This window comes from Otolemur garnettii, unplaced genomic scaffold (genome assembly GCF_000181295.1).
Source record: "Otolemur garnettii isolate 467f Iridium unplaced genomic scaffold, OtoGar3 scaffold00003, whole genome shotgun sequence".
In the NCBI taxonomy this organism is placed as follows: Eukaryota; Metazoa; Chordata; class Mammalia; order Primates; family Galagidae; genus Otolemur; species Otolemur garnettii.
Genome location: NW_003852398.1, coordinates 39751920 through 39767937, shown reverse-complemented (window position 1 = coordinate 39767937; position 16018 = coordinate 39751920). Strand labels below are relative to the sequence as shown.

At 45.7% G+C, this 16018-nt stretch overlaps 1 protein-coding gene and 1 pseudogene across 3 annotated transcripts in view; both read right to left on the bottom strand.

The window, feature by feature from the left end:
- TRPC7 (transient receptor potential cation channel subfamily C member 7) overlaps positions 1 to 16018 on the bottom strand; it is a 140355-nt gene that overhangs the window by 7682 nt on the left and 116655 nt on the right. For all 3 annotated transcript variants that reach the window (XM_003782167.1, XM_003782169.1, XM_003782168.1), the window contains 3 exons: positions 6916 to 7111; positions 2031 to 2252; positions 1321 to 1401 (listed from right to left, as the gene is read on the bottom strand). In XM_003782167.1, coding sequence (XP_003782215.1) covers positions 1321 to 1401; positions 2031 to 2252; positions 6916 to 7111 — 499 coding nt within the window. The remainder of the gene's footprint in view (positions 1 to 1320; positions 1402 to 2030; positions 2253 to 6915; positions 7112 to 16018) is intronic.
- Positions 14362 to 14899, bottom strand: LOC111726352 (annotated as a pseudogene).

Genomic DNA, 16018 nt, shown 5'->3' with positions numbered 1-16018 from the left:
GAGCTGGTTCCTAATTGTATAATTAAATAGTCCTAACTACATATCTGGCTTCTGAAATGTGGCTGGAGAGATTCAATTAGAGACCTAAGTTTGGAGATACTAGGTCTGTAATAGCTCCCTTTGGGAAGATGGCACCAGGGACCTTTCATCTGCACCCAAAAGAATGCTTGGGACAGCTTCACATTTGTATCTGATAAGAAATGACCCAGCAGGGATAAAACTGCTGATCACAGAGAGGTGGAAGGCAGGAAAAGAATGGCCTGCACTTCATAATCAATAATCTGCAGGTACTATTTATCACTGGCTCAGGAGCTGACTCAAACTGACACAGATTTGGCATTCATTTCCATGTGAGGATTGCAGCATAAAAGGTCTTTTTCTCAATTTCATAACAACAGACTTAGCAGGATGTCAGTCCTAGGTCAGATGCTCTCTGAAAACCCACCTGGTTGCTTACGACACACACCTGGGAGTCACACTAAGTGCTGTGTCCCCCTCCCTCATAGGCACCCTGGCACCAGATCTTGTTGGCTATCCATCTGGAACACACACTGCCTCTCTGCTTTCCTCCATCGCCCACTCACACCCAATCCAAGCCACCATCCCTTCTGCTTGAGTGACTGTCACATCCTCCTCACTGGCCTCTCTGCTTCCACTCTTATCCCTACTCGTCTCCTCTCCTTATGGCAGTCAGGTGGTCTTCTTAAAGCAGGGATGCAATTTTATCATCTCTTCTCCCCCTTGCAACGTTATCCCTTCCCCCATCTTCCTAGACAACTTAGAAAGGATACAGTCCACACCCTGATGTGGGCTGGCCCTGACTCCCTTCTGACCTCCTCTCCCTCAGCTCTCCCCTGCAGGCTGGGGTCCAGCTATTCCGGACCTGCCCACCTCCCCCTGCAGCCTTTGATGATGCTCTGTCTCTGCCTGGAAGAGCAGGCTACCTGCTGGTTCCAGATGTCTGGCTAACTGTCCTCCCTCTCTGATAACCGTGTTTGATTAAGCAAGGACTCCATATTTTTTCTGTTTTTGAATCCTATTGTTTTCTTCTTGGGACTGTTATTAATTTGAAGTCATACATTTATCTGTATATTTACCTATTCATTCTCTCTCTCTCTCCCTGGGGTCAAGTTGTCACTAAAGTAGGAGCCATGTCTATCCCTAGTTGGCAGCACCTTGCCTGGCATAGAAGAGGGGCTCAAAAAATGTTCACTAAAGGAAGGAATGAAGCCATAGTCTGGGGGGATGACACAACCATGGGACTAAGTCCCTGTCTTTGTGGCATCTACCTTTGCCCATGCTTGGGAAAGGGGTGTTTACCTGATATCTGGTGGGTTTGCTGAAAGTGTTATTTGCTGTCAGGTTTTCAGAATTCCTCATGCCAGCCTGGTAGCGCGTCTTCTGGGGGGAAAGTACATATATACAACTGACATACATGGTAAGACTTCAGCGGTAAGCCCACACCTGCTGTCGCCACGCAGACCTTCTGAAGGCCCATTTTACCCACTGCTGCTTGACTTCCTAGAGCACTCTTCCCTGGAAGGTTCTGCCGGATGTTAACGTGCTTACAGGGTATCACTTGGTCAATTGGTTTGGGAAGGGTGAGTTAAAGTTATGCAGGTGTCTTGCCTCCAGGACTCCTTAGAGGTTTTAATATAATAAACACTGATAGTCTCCAGGAGGGGCAGACAGTGGGCAGGGGCCCATTTACTCAGAGGTCATCCTCCAGATACTTTCTGGGAAAAGCTATTCCACTTCCAAGTCCACTTAGGAGTTTTTACTGCGGTCACAGCTGAGCCAGGCAGCTTGCTAAGTCCCCAGCAGTTCCAAGGAACTGCAAATGGGAGTTCCCACCAGCAGCCTCTGTTGGTGATGGAGCTTGGCAGATGTGCCCAGCTGATGTTAAAATGCAAGGGCCCCTCCCGGCTCCTGGCTCCCCTTGTAATAGAGCAGGCATCTGAGCCAAATGCACTCAAGTTCTTCTGCCCACCTGTTGGCTTCTCTTGCCCCATAAGCCACATGCTACCTACCCTGAATTTGGAATTCAGCATGCCCATTTCAAGGTCATTTTCACAGCTTTTGGCCTTAGATTTGCAGAGTTTTATGAGGCACATCTTGATTCTCATTATGAGATAATAAAATGATTTAGGACTTGGCACTAGGTTAAAAGGAGCAGGTAGAGTTCTTCCTTCATCAAAGTAAGACAGCCAGAGTTTTGCTCGGGCAAATTTCCATTCCACATCTGCGTCCTCCTGCGGAACAAAGGAAACAACAACCCACCATCAAAGGCCATGATTTCACAAGGGAGCTCCATCTGAGCAGCAGAGGTACAACCTGCAAATTCTGGGAACAGATTTCTAAGCAGGACTTTGTGGACATTCTCTCTCTCTCCAGATGGCACAGAGAAGAGGAGTTTGCTCTCACTCAAACCCTGTGTGCCAGTCTCTCTACAGTCTCTCACCTAACTCGTTGGGGATCACCGCAGCCAGTTCACACCCACTTCCCTTGTTCTCCACTGGGTATGTTCATTAACATTCTCCACCTGCAGTTAACCGGAGAATTTTCCTCACTGCCTCTTAAACAAGTTATCTGTTAATTTTTCTACCTCTGCCAGCTGATCATTAATCACCACTGCGTTAAGGTATTTATTAATCTTTCACAGATGTGCTGCCCAGTAGAAATACAGTGTGGACCACAAAGGGGGAGCCCCATGGGCAAGGTTAAATTTTCTTCTAGTCCCATTATAAAAAGTAAAAGGGAACAGGTGAAATTAATTTCAGTGACATGTTTTATTGAATTCAATAAATCTAAAGTGTCATCAGTTCAATATGTAATCATTATAAAATGATACTGTGATAGCTTACTATGCTCCTTTCATACTAAAATGCAGCATGAATTTTACACTTACAGCACCTCTCAATTTGGACTCACTTAAGTGCTTGGTATGCACATTTTAAGTGCTTGATACGCCTAGTGACTAGCATATTGGACACACAGTGTTATTTATTAGAAAGTCTATTTCTAGCAGGGTGCGGTGGCTCACACCTGTAATCCTAGCATTCTGTAGTCCTAACTCCCACTCAGGAGACCGAGCTGAGTGTACTGCCTGAACTCAGGAGTTCAAGACCAGCCTGAGCAAGAGTAAGACCCTGTCTCTACCAAAAATAGAAAAATTAGCCAGGCATTGTGGCTAATTGTAGTCCCAGCTACTCGGGAGGCTGAGGCAGAAAGGTCCCTTGAGCCTAGAGTTTGAGGTTGCTGTGAGCTATGATACCACAGCACTCTACTCCAGGGCAATGGAGTGAGACTCTGTCTCAAAAAAGCAAAAGTCTATTTGTTATTAAAGTGCAGCCAGGGAAGATGTTAAGATGTCTGGCATATGTAATTCAAGATGACTGTGGTTTGTAGGAAGTAAGCCAGTCATGTTCTCCTCTTGGGTGGATCCCAAGGGTTAGATTTAACCCTGTGATCCTTCTGAGCTCATCATGTCCATGCCAGAGAGTGCTGAGCGGGTCCCTGAGAGGCAGCCCACTTTTCTATAGCCAGCTCCTCAGACCTCTATCCTAGGGGGCAATTTGAGGCTAGGAAAGAGGCCTGGGATGTGGAATCAGACAGGGCTGGGCTCAAACCCCCTTATCAGCTGTATCTTAACCAGGTCAATTGCAGGTGGGTGGGGGTGGAGAATCAGTAGGCCAAAACTGGCAGAGGAGGCCCCGAGAAGCCTAAATAACTCTGAGAAGGCAGGCAGGAGAGGGCTGGGGAGAAAGAGGTTGAGAGCTGGAAAGTGAGATAGAAGGAGGATTTTTTATAGTTACTTTGGTTTTTTCCTTTAAAGATCAAGAGACTTATTTAAATGCTGACAGGAAGGCTTAGGTAGAGAGGGAGGGGTAATGTGCAGTGGCAGCTCCCAGGGAGGCGGCAGACCGGAGGGAAGAGAGTGGCCACGGTGGCTGCCCGCTGGAGATGACCTCTCCTGCCCAGCAGGGCACATGCCGGGGCGGCGGGAGGGGGCAGGCGCAGGCAAGTCTGTGGATTTAGTCAGTAGGTGCTTAAGGTCTATGGAGCGAAAAATCGGCATTCTCATGGTAAGACTTATAGACATTTACTTGACAGCTCACCATGATTGTGAACACCTGGCATTTCCCAGTAGAACCTCCCATGCTCCAGGGAGGTTGCAGGGGCCCTGGGCTCTCACCTGCCAGGGAAGCAGTTCAGAGCCCAGGATGTGGCTGACTTCCCGGGGGTGGGGAGTGGTACAGAGACTGCTACTCCGGGCTCCATCTGGTTTTCTTTAAGTGTGGGGAAACAGGCCCAGAAGGCCAAGGGAGACTAGTGACCTACAGCTCATTATCCCATCTAGGTGACCAAATACGTAAAATGCATTAAAATACGAATGTTATTTGTCCATCCAAGAAGTGCTCATCTTCCTGGGGTAGAGGGGCGGCCAGCTCACCTCTCCCCTCACCTCCTGCTGCTTTCCCCTGTTCCACCTGCTCTCTTGGGGCACCAGACACACCACACTGTTTACTCCGTCCTGTCCTGGCATATGCTGGTCCCACAGCTCAGAGTGCTCTTTGTGGTGGGGCGTCAGGGCCTAAAGTGTTTTCCCCTAATATTCAGTGTTGAAGCTTTACCCCACAGTACCTTAGAATGTGACAGCGTTTGGAGATGGAGCCTTTAAAGGGGGGGGTAAGGTCAAAAGAAGTCAGAGAGCTTGGGACCCTGGTGGGAAGGACATGTGAGGACGTAGCAGAAGGCGGCCATCTGTAAGCTAAACAGAGAGGCCTCAGGAGAAACCCACCTGTTGATCTTGGACTTGTAGCCTCTAGAAGGATGAGGAAATTAATTTCCGATGCTTAAGGCACACAGTCTGTGGTGTTTTTAATGAAAGGCCCAGCAAACTAGTACACGGGGATCTTTATTTTTTGTCTATATGAGAAATACACAAATGTTTTGTAATTTAAGGACAGAGGTGTACCAAGGAAATGTGGAAGTCCCGTTTGGAATCCCCTCTCTCCTCTCCCTTCCCCGCAGAGTGCCCCGGTCCAGAGTGGGGTGGCCTCCTGGGAGTTCTTTGTTCTGCCTTTTCTTTCTGTATGTTTCCACTGGTGATGGAGCTGGGGTTTACCTGTATGTGATTTTCTACAACTTACATTTTTCACTTGATGGTATCTTGGGGATTTCTCCCTGTTAGTACAAGCAAGTCTTTCTCAGTATGTACACGGTATGCTATAAATTAATCTGAAGTGTGACTATATGACAGTTTATCTGAACATTCTGATATTGATGGGCTGCTTTGAAGTTTTTTTCCTTTAATGAACATTTATGTAAGATCATATTCACATATGGATCTGTTCCTAGAATTGGACTTGTTGAGTCAATGGGTCAGTGCCTTTTATTTTATGTTTTAGCTTATTTATTTATTTTTTTAATAAGTAAAACCGTAGCATGACTTATAAAGCATAAAAAGGATAAAAAGAAAGGGATTGGACCCACCATGCTCTCACCCCCACTTCTCCACAACTGCCCCTGGGATACCTTTCTTGTGGAAGTTTGCCCTTTTTCAAGTTCTTACAGAATCACAAACCAATGTCCACTCCCTTCCCTTTCTCTCTTACACAAGACAGAGTACACTGTATGAATTGTTCTACAACTTGAGTTTTCTTTTACTCCTAACCCTATAACTTGGTGGTCTTTCCCCATCAGCACACAGAGAACCTCTTCATCCTTTTTTATACAATTTTACACTATCCCAGAAGGGACTGTCCCTAACAAATTCAAAAATTGTGACCTGGTTGTTGTGTCCTCACAATAACCTGAACTAAATATAAAATACATAATAAAAGTAAAAAATAAAAATTAAAAAAATGTATGTTATCCCATTGTTCAGATGCATCATAATCTATTTAGTTAGATTTTTTTATTAATAGATAGGATCTTGCTCTGTTGCCTAGGCTGGAACGCAGTATTAAGATCATAGCTCACTGTAGCCTCAACTGCTGGGCTCAAGGGAGCCTATAGCCTCAGCCTCCCCAGTACCTGGGACTATAGGCATGTGCCACTATGCTTGGCTAAGTAAAAAAAAAAAAAAAATTAGAGATGGGAGGGGGCTCACTATGTTGTTCAGGTTGGTCTTGAACTGCTGGCCTCAAGTGATCCTGCAGCCTCAGTCCCTGGAAGTGCTAGGATTATAGGCATGAGTCACCACACCTGGCCTAGATTCCTACTAATGCTCAGTTTGTTTTTAATTTCTTGCTATTCAAAACAAGGCTATAATTGATAGCTTATGGTTTTTGTGCTTTACATTTTGATAAATTGCCTCCTAATACATTCTCTTGACTCCTTTATCTGTCTGGCAAACTTGTTCTCATCTTAAATGGTCTTCAAGCATCTCCTTAGGAAGCTCCCTGCACCCACGGTCGATCACTGTCTTTGCTTTGAGCCCCAGGCCCCTGGCTGTACTGGCCTCTGGGCATTGTGATTTGTTGACTGTCCTATTTGCCTTGCTCACCAGATAGACTGTGAGTTCCTTGAGGGCAGGAACTCTACCATCATTGCCTAGCATAGGTTCAGCACACAGTAGGTACGTAACAAATGACAAGAGGCAAAAGGGGACTGTGGGCTGAAAGTCATTCTGGTTGCCATGGGTCACCTGCACAATGTCCTGAGGGGACACATGTGAAAGAGTGTTCATGAGCCCAATTCTTTCTGGTATCGTTGGGCCATTTTGTGTGGTGGGGCCATGTGGCAAACTGACCAGAAGCTCTTTCGAAGCTGCCAGGAAGAAGGCCTGGGGTTCGTTGTTCTGGCTGCACGTTTGGTAACACAAGCTTTCCTCACGTCATTCCCCTTGTTGCTGAAACAGCAATGCGAATTCGACCAAGGCAGAGAGCATCTTCCAGGGACCCGCCTTACCTCGATTTCCTGATAGGAGTTGTTGATCATGGCTATCAGCATATTGAGCAGCACAACCACCATTGTGACGTTGTAAACGCCGTAGAGAACGTAGCCGATGTTCTCGATGAATTTGTGGTCATATTTCAGCACCACCGAGATGACTTCAGATAAGCCAAATATGGACCAAAATAAAGTTTTAAAACTTTCTTCAACCCTACAAGGAAACAGACATTTTTTCACACAGTTTGCATTAGCTCACAGGTTTTCAATGAAAGTTGTCATTGCCCAGTGGAGTGGGGCTGGGGCGGTGGGTGGTGCCTACATTCTGGAATCATGCAATATTCAGACTTCTAAGTAGACTTTGAAAGAATATTATACATGGCAGGCGCTTTCTTTTTTCACAGACTCCTGGCTGTGGTATCATTTTTTATCTTGCTGTAATTAAACATTTAAAATTAAACGCCAGGGCAAATGTTTGTTCTTGCACGTCATTAGCCTCAGCAAGCACACGCTTTCTTTAGTGGACTCCTCAGCAGCTTTTTTCAGAGTCCACAGTGTCATGTGAAGGGGGGCTGTATCAGTACCCCAGGGAAGCAGGTGTGTCCACGCATGGAGCTGGCACCTTTGGGGCCTGGTCCTCGGCACAGAGCTCACTCAAGCCTCATGATCACCTCTGGCATGGGCTCCTTTGCCTCCATCTTACACGCCCAAGGCCAGCCACATGTATTAAGTCCTCTCCACTGGAGGGGGGAAGGTGGTGGTTCCAGGTGCTTCAAATTCACCAGGTAGCTGTGCAAACCTCCCCTTGCAGCTCCCTCAGGGAGATGCTGCATGTGCTTTGAGAGAAATTCAGGTAAGATCTTGTTTTTAGGAAACTGCTCTTTGACCCTTTGGAGACTGTGATGTTACTGAAATACAGTGATTTTAAGAATAAGTCCCAAGCACACTCCATAATCCACACTTTATGGCCATGACCCTGTATCAGGATGATGGCATAGAATCCAGTCAGAGAGATGGGTTTGGGCTGGCTGGTTTAGGCTACACAGATGCATCTGGTTAACAACTGAATGGTTAAGTGCAGCTCCTTTAGTTTGCATCCATATTTTTGATACCATTATGAGAAAGTACTTTTTTTCTTCTCTTTAACATTTCAGGTTTTCAACACTCACCCACAAATGGCCAGGATTAGCTAGATCTCAAAAAAAAAAGTCAGCATTTCTCAAGGATTGGTATTTATTTGACAAGATGTACAAAAATACTAGTACTCGTCACTTGGGCTAAAAATCCAACTCTTGACTCGCATGAATTTGCAGCTCCCTGAGTGTAGTTGTGTGTGTGTGTGTGTCTAGCCAGCGGTTTGGCTTCTTCCCTGTGCACCTCGGAGTCTGAAAAACTGATATTTTAAGTGGGTTTGGGTTGTCACTGTTTGTTTTTGGTTTCTTTTAAAACTGTGAGTTTGGAACATTTAATTCATTTTAGTGTTAGCGAGAAGGAACTTAGTTGGGGGTGGAGAAGTAATGACTAGGTATTAAGCCATTATCGTGGCGCTTCGGCTCCTGATGCTATTCTGGGAACGGGAAAACTGTTTCCTTATGCGAGATGCTATCCACCATGAGGCATGATTCACTGAGGTGTTGTCTCCCGTTATGAAACAGTCTTTTGGTTGTCGGCCTTGTAGAAGAGAACAGCGGCAAGGAGAACCCAAAGCCAGTGTGTGAGCCCCAAATAGCAAACTGGGAAGAAACAGCAGGACGTGATCTTTCTGGCAGTTAGTTGTTCCCTCTCTGCAGGCTCAGGTGAAAACCAGAGGACACTCTGTCTGAGACAGGGGGCAGGCACACACTCCAGGGCTGTGCACCACCTAAGAAATGGACATTTGCTGCTGTGAGATGTTTTACCCAAATTCACCTTTCCTTTTTTACTTTGGAACACCCCACAGACTTTTGGCTGATACATGTCCAAATGAAGCAAATAATTACAGAACATATCCAGGGAAAACCTTCTGAATTTTGATTAGGGAAAATGAGCCTAGATATAGCATGCATTTTATTCTCATTTGCCACTGAACGCTGATGTATCCTTGCTTCCTTCACTTAGGCATTCTGTGTTAACAATCCGAAGGAGGCAGAGCTGGCCCAGTAAGCAGTATGTATTCCAGTAAAAGGATATTTACTAATCTCTAAACCTCTGCCTTAGTCCTGACTTTATCTGATCCCCCTAGCAGAGAACAATTAACTGGCTTGGAATGACGATCTGTTCTATTGGCTGTCTATCTTTCAGTCTTTATTATTACACATCTGTTATCTCTATTTTATAGTTTAAAGATTAATCTCTGGACTTGGATTTGGCCATGATCTCCAGGAGACTCTACAAGAGCCTCAAACTCATTAGGATTTTCAGAGTGGAAGCCACCTGCCCTGGAGTAATAACCAGCCTCACCTGTGTGGCTGGATGGGGTCTTACCCAAACTAAGGATGCCTTATGCATATATTTCTACATATTATGTTTTTAATGCACACAAGTGAGCTTTGAATAGCCAGGGTTTCTAACAATCTCCTCTATGCTGTTAAGGGAGAGCTTCTGTGGCCCTTGCTTTCCCTCTTTCTAGGGCAAAACGAGTGAGGTAGTAGAGACCTCCTTTAAGAACAGTGGGTCTATTGACTTGAATCCCCTAATATGGCTAGATTTACCATTTGGGTCTCTTGGGTCTTTCCTTTGTACCCACCCCTCTTAATATGAACATTCAGTAGATTAACTAAATAGTCCAATTTTGTTGCTGTTTCTTTCTTTTCCTTTTGTTACAGAGGCTCTCATGGGCTGGGTTATGCTGAAATATCTGGGCTGAATTATAAGCAATACAATATTTTATCCATAGCTCAAACCACCTAACTAGATAAATTATAAGTGGAATTGTAGAGTTAAATGTTAAAAAGCTACATGAATCAAAAAACTAGAATAAAGTCTTGATGAGCACTTATTCTAAAATCTTGGGCTGGAGAAAGTTTCAGAAACTACAAAATTGACAGATGTGGCTATTCAAAACTTGTGTGCATTAAAAACACAATATGTAAAATAGATGTATAAGGCAGAAGACTGAGGAAAGGATTTGTATTTGCAAACATAAGACAGGTGCTGGATGATGTCCTTCTTACAAAAAATTATACGAAAATGGAAGACATCCTAGTGGAAAGAAAAAGGGAAAACAACTTCAATGAAAACTTGACACTTTCTGTGGTGATAAGAACCCCGTGATCAACCCGAGATGCCACACTAGAGTTATCTGCTGTTTTAATATGTGGCAGGAAATACATGAAACTTGGCTTCACTGCCCTGAATGGCAGTTACCTGACCTTTGGAAGCCTACACTAATAGATTCTCAGGGAGAAGGTTGGCCTCGGAAAGGGCTTGGGCATCAAAACTGGCCCTACTGTCCCATGAAGTTATGATGCACTCTGGGTCATGTATGAATCATTACCCATGATTTTCAGGAGCTCTGGAACCTAGGGCATGGAACAGAAAGCCAGTCATTGGGGAGGTCTAGGGCAGGCTCTCAGGAAGAAAATATGCTGGAATTAGCTTAGTTGGTATTTACCACAAAGCCACTTGCCTCATAAAAAGCCTCCGATTTAAACAAGGGAGTCTCAAGGCTAAATCAGTGATAGAGATGGCCTCCACATCCTCCTTCCACCCACCCTGGCAGCTACAGAGATTGCCCCAGATTCCTTCCCAGGAGGCTCTGCAGAGAGAGCTGGTGGAGTAAGAAAGTCCCAGGTGTAAGCCTGGGTTCAAATCCCAGCAATGCCATATATTGGCTGTGTGAGTGTCGGCATTTTACAAAGCCTATTTGAGTCTTTGTTTACCTATCTGTGAAACAGCCATAATGGTGCTTTCTTGTTCAGTTGCAATGAAGATTAAATGAGCAGCTCATGTGAAATATATAGCAAGAGTCCAATAAACAGTAGCTATTGTTTTGATTCATTTGTTTATTTACTGAACTCCAACTATGTGTCAGTCACTGTACCAGGTGACGAGGACACAATGGCCTCCCGGACAAATGTCCTTTGGGAAGTCCCAGTCTAAAAGTAAGCCTGATAAAGTAAAGAGAATGCCGGAAGGCTGTATGCAAGGAGGCTCCGTTCACCTCTGAGTGGGCCCGGAGCCCCCTCAGCCCCTCAGGTGCTTCCACCCAGGGCTGAATGGAGTGAGGAATTCAGCTGCTTACTTTCTGAACAAGCTTCATTTTCCTCCCTATCTGCAAAGATCATCTGCAAACCCTTGATTTCATGTAAATCCTCTTTCTGATTTCTCCAGCCCCTGCTGTCTTTTTATATTTGACTCTGGGCTTGCAGTGGCAGGGGCTGAAGTTTAGTCAATAGGCCGCCCCGGCATAAGAAGTGCTCCTAATGAAGGGAAGGAGGAAAGGTGCCTGTGAGTGACACTGAATAGACCATGATTCACCCTCCTCTTTCTAGGCGGGGGTGTGGGAGTGAGGGAAGGTTGGGGCTGACTTGTCACACACAAAGCAGGGACAAGGTAATCAGTCCTCTCCCAGGTCTGTCTCGCCTGGATAATGGGGCTTTAATAACAGGTTGCCTGAAGAGGCGGTTGTATATGGGCCTCAGGGAACAAACTGATCAACAAGGAAAGGGTTTAGGGCGACTGTTATGGAAATTGCTGCTTCTTCAGAGTGCCAGGGCTGAGCCCCACCCCACCCCCAACAGTTCAGTTCCTTACCCACCCAAACCAGCACACAGCAGGCTGAAATTAAGCAGGAGGATGAGAGGCTGTTTCTCAGGTTCAGATGACAATAGCTGGCACTGTGCTACAGTTCTGCTGAGGGAGGAATAATACACGCCCGCCATCCTTGCTGGGATGATGGAAGAAAGTGTTTGGAATGGGTCACAATCTGGTCAGAGAGCCATGTTTCTCTGCCGCCCAGATCCAGAGACCAAAAGCAGTTGGCATGGCCTCCAGGAAGGTCAAATGCCTGAAGAGGTCAGAACCTCCCCTCTGCAAGGTTCTGGCCTCCGAATCACCTCTTGGTTTTATATTGGGTCCTAAATGAGAGGCTTGCTTTAGACAGCCTGGAAGTAGAAGAATCTGCCTACAGGACTGAGATGTGCAGAGTCTGGGTTCATTTACATTAAGGGTCACACTATATCCCCATAGCCTGGGAGCTCTTGGGTGGCACAGCTGTAGTGTCTTTGCCATTAAAAATGCAAACCTGGTCAAGAGACAAGGCATACAGTAGGCACTCAACAAGTTCAATGTCTGTTGAACAAATGAATGAATGAATAAATCTCTGATGTACATTTTGACTCCCTGTTCCTTGGTTCAGATAAGCATTAATTCAAAATATTTTCGCTAAGCACCAAACAGAATAGTTCCCCATCTCCCACCAAGAACTCCTTTGAAAGAATGCCTTTAACTCAGTTTACTTAGGTTTTTAATAAAACAATCTAAAGTGTCAATCAGAGTTTCTAATCACCATGAGAGGACCAGGATAATATGAGGTCATGTAATGGGAGCTTTCAGAAGCTTTGTTTGGTCAGATGTGGCCGGCACCTGTGGTCCCAGCTACTTAGGAGGCTGAGGCAGGAGGCTTGAGCCCAGCCTGAGACTGCAGTGAGCTGTGAAGAAGCGATGCCACTGCACTCCAGGCAGGCAACAGAGCGAGACCTTGTCTCAAAAAGGAAAAAAAAAATAGCTTTGTTTGACCTACCCACACAAACTGAGGAATTCTTAGACTCAGGCTGGTAATCTTAGGTCCATGTGCCAGACGCCACACATACACACCAACAAAAACTAAGTAGCATGTACAAAAGAGAAATAATATATGGTCCCTGTATATTTGACAGAAATAGTACCTAATTCTCATGGGCATACAGTACAGTGAGGGGCAGAGACAGATACAAGCCACTAACCCACAAGGGAGAACCAAGCAAGGGCTTGGTTAGATAGAGAGGTAAGTCCTGTGCCCTGAGGACACAGCAGAAAGGGTACTGGGAGTCTGCAGGGACCAGATGGCAGCCAGGCCAGACCAGACCAGGAATATGACTGGATGTCAATATGTGTGAGCAGGATCTTTAAGGCTGGAGAAAATACAGACCCACAACATAGAGCTGCAGACGTGCCACCTGTTCAGAAGACAGTGAAGCTTTTGTTTGGGTATGGATGTAGTTTAATTAGGGAATAGATACAATTCAGGAAAACCTCACCCAACAAGAGACAGAACATGCTAGCTGAGGTGGCCTATGAAACCAGCAGGAGAGCAGAGTATCTTCCCCACCACAGGCGTGATAAGCTCTTTATGGAAGTAGGCAAGGACTACCCTGCACCCCATCCTGCACTCTGAGGCCCCCGTCCTCTGGAATCAAATGCATTAGCAATAATCATCCCTAATGAAAAATATCTCTCCTCCCAAAATGCAAAACAAAATGACATGGCAGAAACTCAAAACACAGCTGGGCGTTGTGGCAGGTGCCTATAGTCCCAGCTACTTGGGAGGCTGAGGCAAAAGAATTGCCTGAGCCCAAGAGTTTGAGGTTGCTGTGAGCTATGACGCCAGGGAACTCTATCCAGAGTGACAGCTTGAGACTCCGTTTCAAAAAACAAAAAACCAAACCAAAACAAACCCCCCAAACTCAAAACAAAGAGACAATGGGAATAAGCTTTAATGCCCCAACTGCCATGGCACTGAGACACAGTCTGCCTGGTCACTTACACGGCCTCGTTACTGCAGAACATAACATAACACATCACTGTACCTACTGCATCCCTCCTCCTCAAGAAAAGTGAATAAACCCCGCACAAAGTATAAACTTACCCCCAATAAGCATGAGCATTGGTCTAGGGATGGCACTGTGACATCACTACACTAACCCAGGATGTCAATCCTCTTCCTATTTACAATCTCCTTGTTCTGAGAGCTCTGGGTGCATGATGAACATGGTGCATTACATTCCTCTTCTTGTGGTAGTTCAATGTTGACACACAGCAAATTTTTCTACCATGCCGTTATGGAGTAATCATCATAAAGGCCCCCCAAGCAAAAGCCTGATTCTCCATTCTCAGACTATTTGTCTTTTCCCTTAGCTCAAACCAACTCGCTTAACAACTGAAAGCACATCTGAGGAACTGGAAAGTCACACAAAAATTTAAAAAGCCAAAAAAACAAACAACAACCCCCCCCCCCAAAACCTAACAAACTCATAAAACAAAACCTGTAGGTATCATCACAATAACATCTAAACTTTGCTAAAGACGCACTCACTTGGCTTACTCAAGCCACGAGCATTTCAAAAACTATTCCAGAAATTAAACTGCTTATAAAAATAGTGAAAAAATGTTAAGTGGGAGCATAAAACTAAAATCAACCATTCTCTGGCAAAGAGTTCTTCAAAAATACCACCCATGTCCACAAGAAGTGTTTAGCAAGCTGTGGGAGGCTGCTTGCACTATCCCTCAGGTCAGCTTCAGAGGTGCAGGGATAGTGGCCGATGCCTGTTCCAGGCAGGCCAGGGAGCCCTGAGGGACAATGGCTGGTTTTTTGTGTGGCACATTGATGTCCTCCAGCACCTGCTGCCAGGGCCTCAGCCTTCTCAAGGGCTTCTGGACCAGCGTGTCTTTCTGCTGTAATTCATTGCTCGGCTCAGAGACATCCTCTTTGGTAACTTGCTCTGGTTTCTGGACAGATAACTGCAATCTTTATTGGAGAAAAAAAAAATCCTGTCTGTCTTGTAATATCCAGAAATTTCTGGATATGCTGATCAACACAAGTTCAAATTTCTTCCTGGTCAGTGCCATTGGCATAGTCTTGACTCACCAGAGAGGCAAAACAAGCCTTGAAAGATGATTCCAACTCGTTCATCAAAGTACTGTTAGAAGGTCTGGGTGCACCTGGTGCTGCCTGAAGAAGCACAGCCTGGCCCAGGAGTCCTGGTGTAGGGGGCAGAGGCCCTGGTGGCTGCCCAGAGAACATACCACCTAGTGGAGCTGCCATGTCTGGGACCATGAGTATTTTTTTATTATGATTATTATACCCGCCCATTACTGACTCCAAAAGGACCACGTGAAGTCTTGATATCAGCTTAGGCCAAGAATATGTGAGGCTTAGCCTCTAGGCCAGGGGTCCTCAAACTTTGTTAACAGGGGGCCAGTTCACTGTCCCTCAGACCATTGGAGGGCCGGACTGCGGCCCCAGGACGAGTTGGCTGCTAAGCAGGACAGGCAGCCACAACAAAAACACCACTCGGGCTGGATAAATGTCCTAGGCTGGATAAATGTCCTAGGTGGGCTGCATGTGGCCTGTGGGCCGTAGTCTGAGGACGCCTGCTCTAGGCTCAGAGGTGGTATAGCAGTCCTGGGGTGGCGTGGGATGGATTTGCATGAGCAGAGTCTTAAGGATCTTCTCCCTCGTCTCTCCTGCCCATGGCTGGAAGGGGAAGCTGGCTTTTCTATGGCAAGGACATGTGGGGCAGGGCTGAATCAGTGCCTCCTGCTCCTGGTCGGTATAGGAATCCCTCCCTTATAGAGTATGGAAATTTCCCATTAAGTGTAATGGAAAATAGAAGCTTCTAATTTTACCTAGCATTGCTGTCTCCTTCCATTAAAATGATTCCTGGGGAGACAGAACAACCTTAAGAGAGGTATTATTTTGATTAGAAAAGTCTCAACCCAGCTATGCTATGAAGCTGTCCACAGTAGCCTTTGGAAAAGATGAACTTGTCTTTTGGCACGGAACTCATAATTAATCTCCAATCAGAATCAAGTGGGGAAGGCCACGTTCACCCAAAGGGGAGACCAGAAGCTCACTGGGGGTTGTATTGGAGAGGCCTTCACACCCCATTCTCTGTATACTGTTGCATCCTGGTCACCAGCCAGAGGGTAAGGAAGGCACCCTTTTTCTGTGCATTCTTACCCAGTTGTATTTCATCTATAAGACAAAGATCTCCCCCTCCCCTTTTCTATCATTGTAATCAGAGTACTAGAATTCCAAGGTTTCCATACAGTCTCTAAGCAGAAAGTCCTAGCTTTACAGAATACGTGCATTTCAGCAAAGTAGGCTACAAAACAAATCTCCAAAATATACAAATCCTTTTTGTCTACTGACTTCCATGAT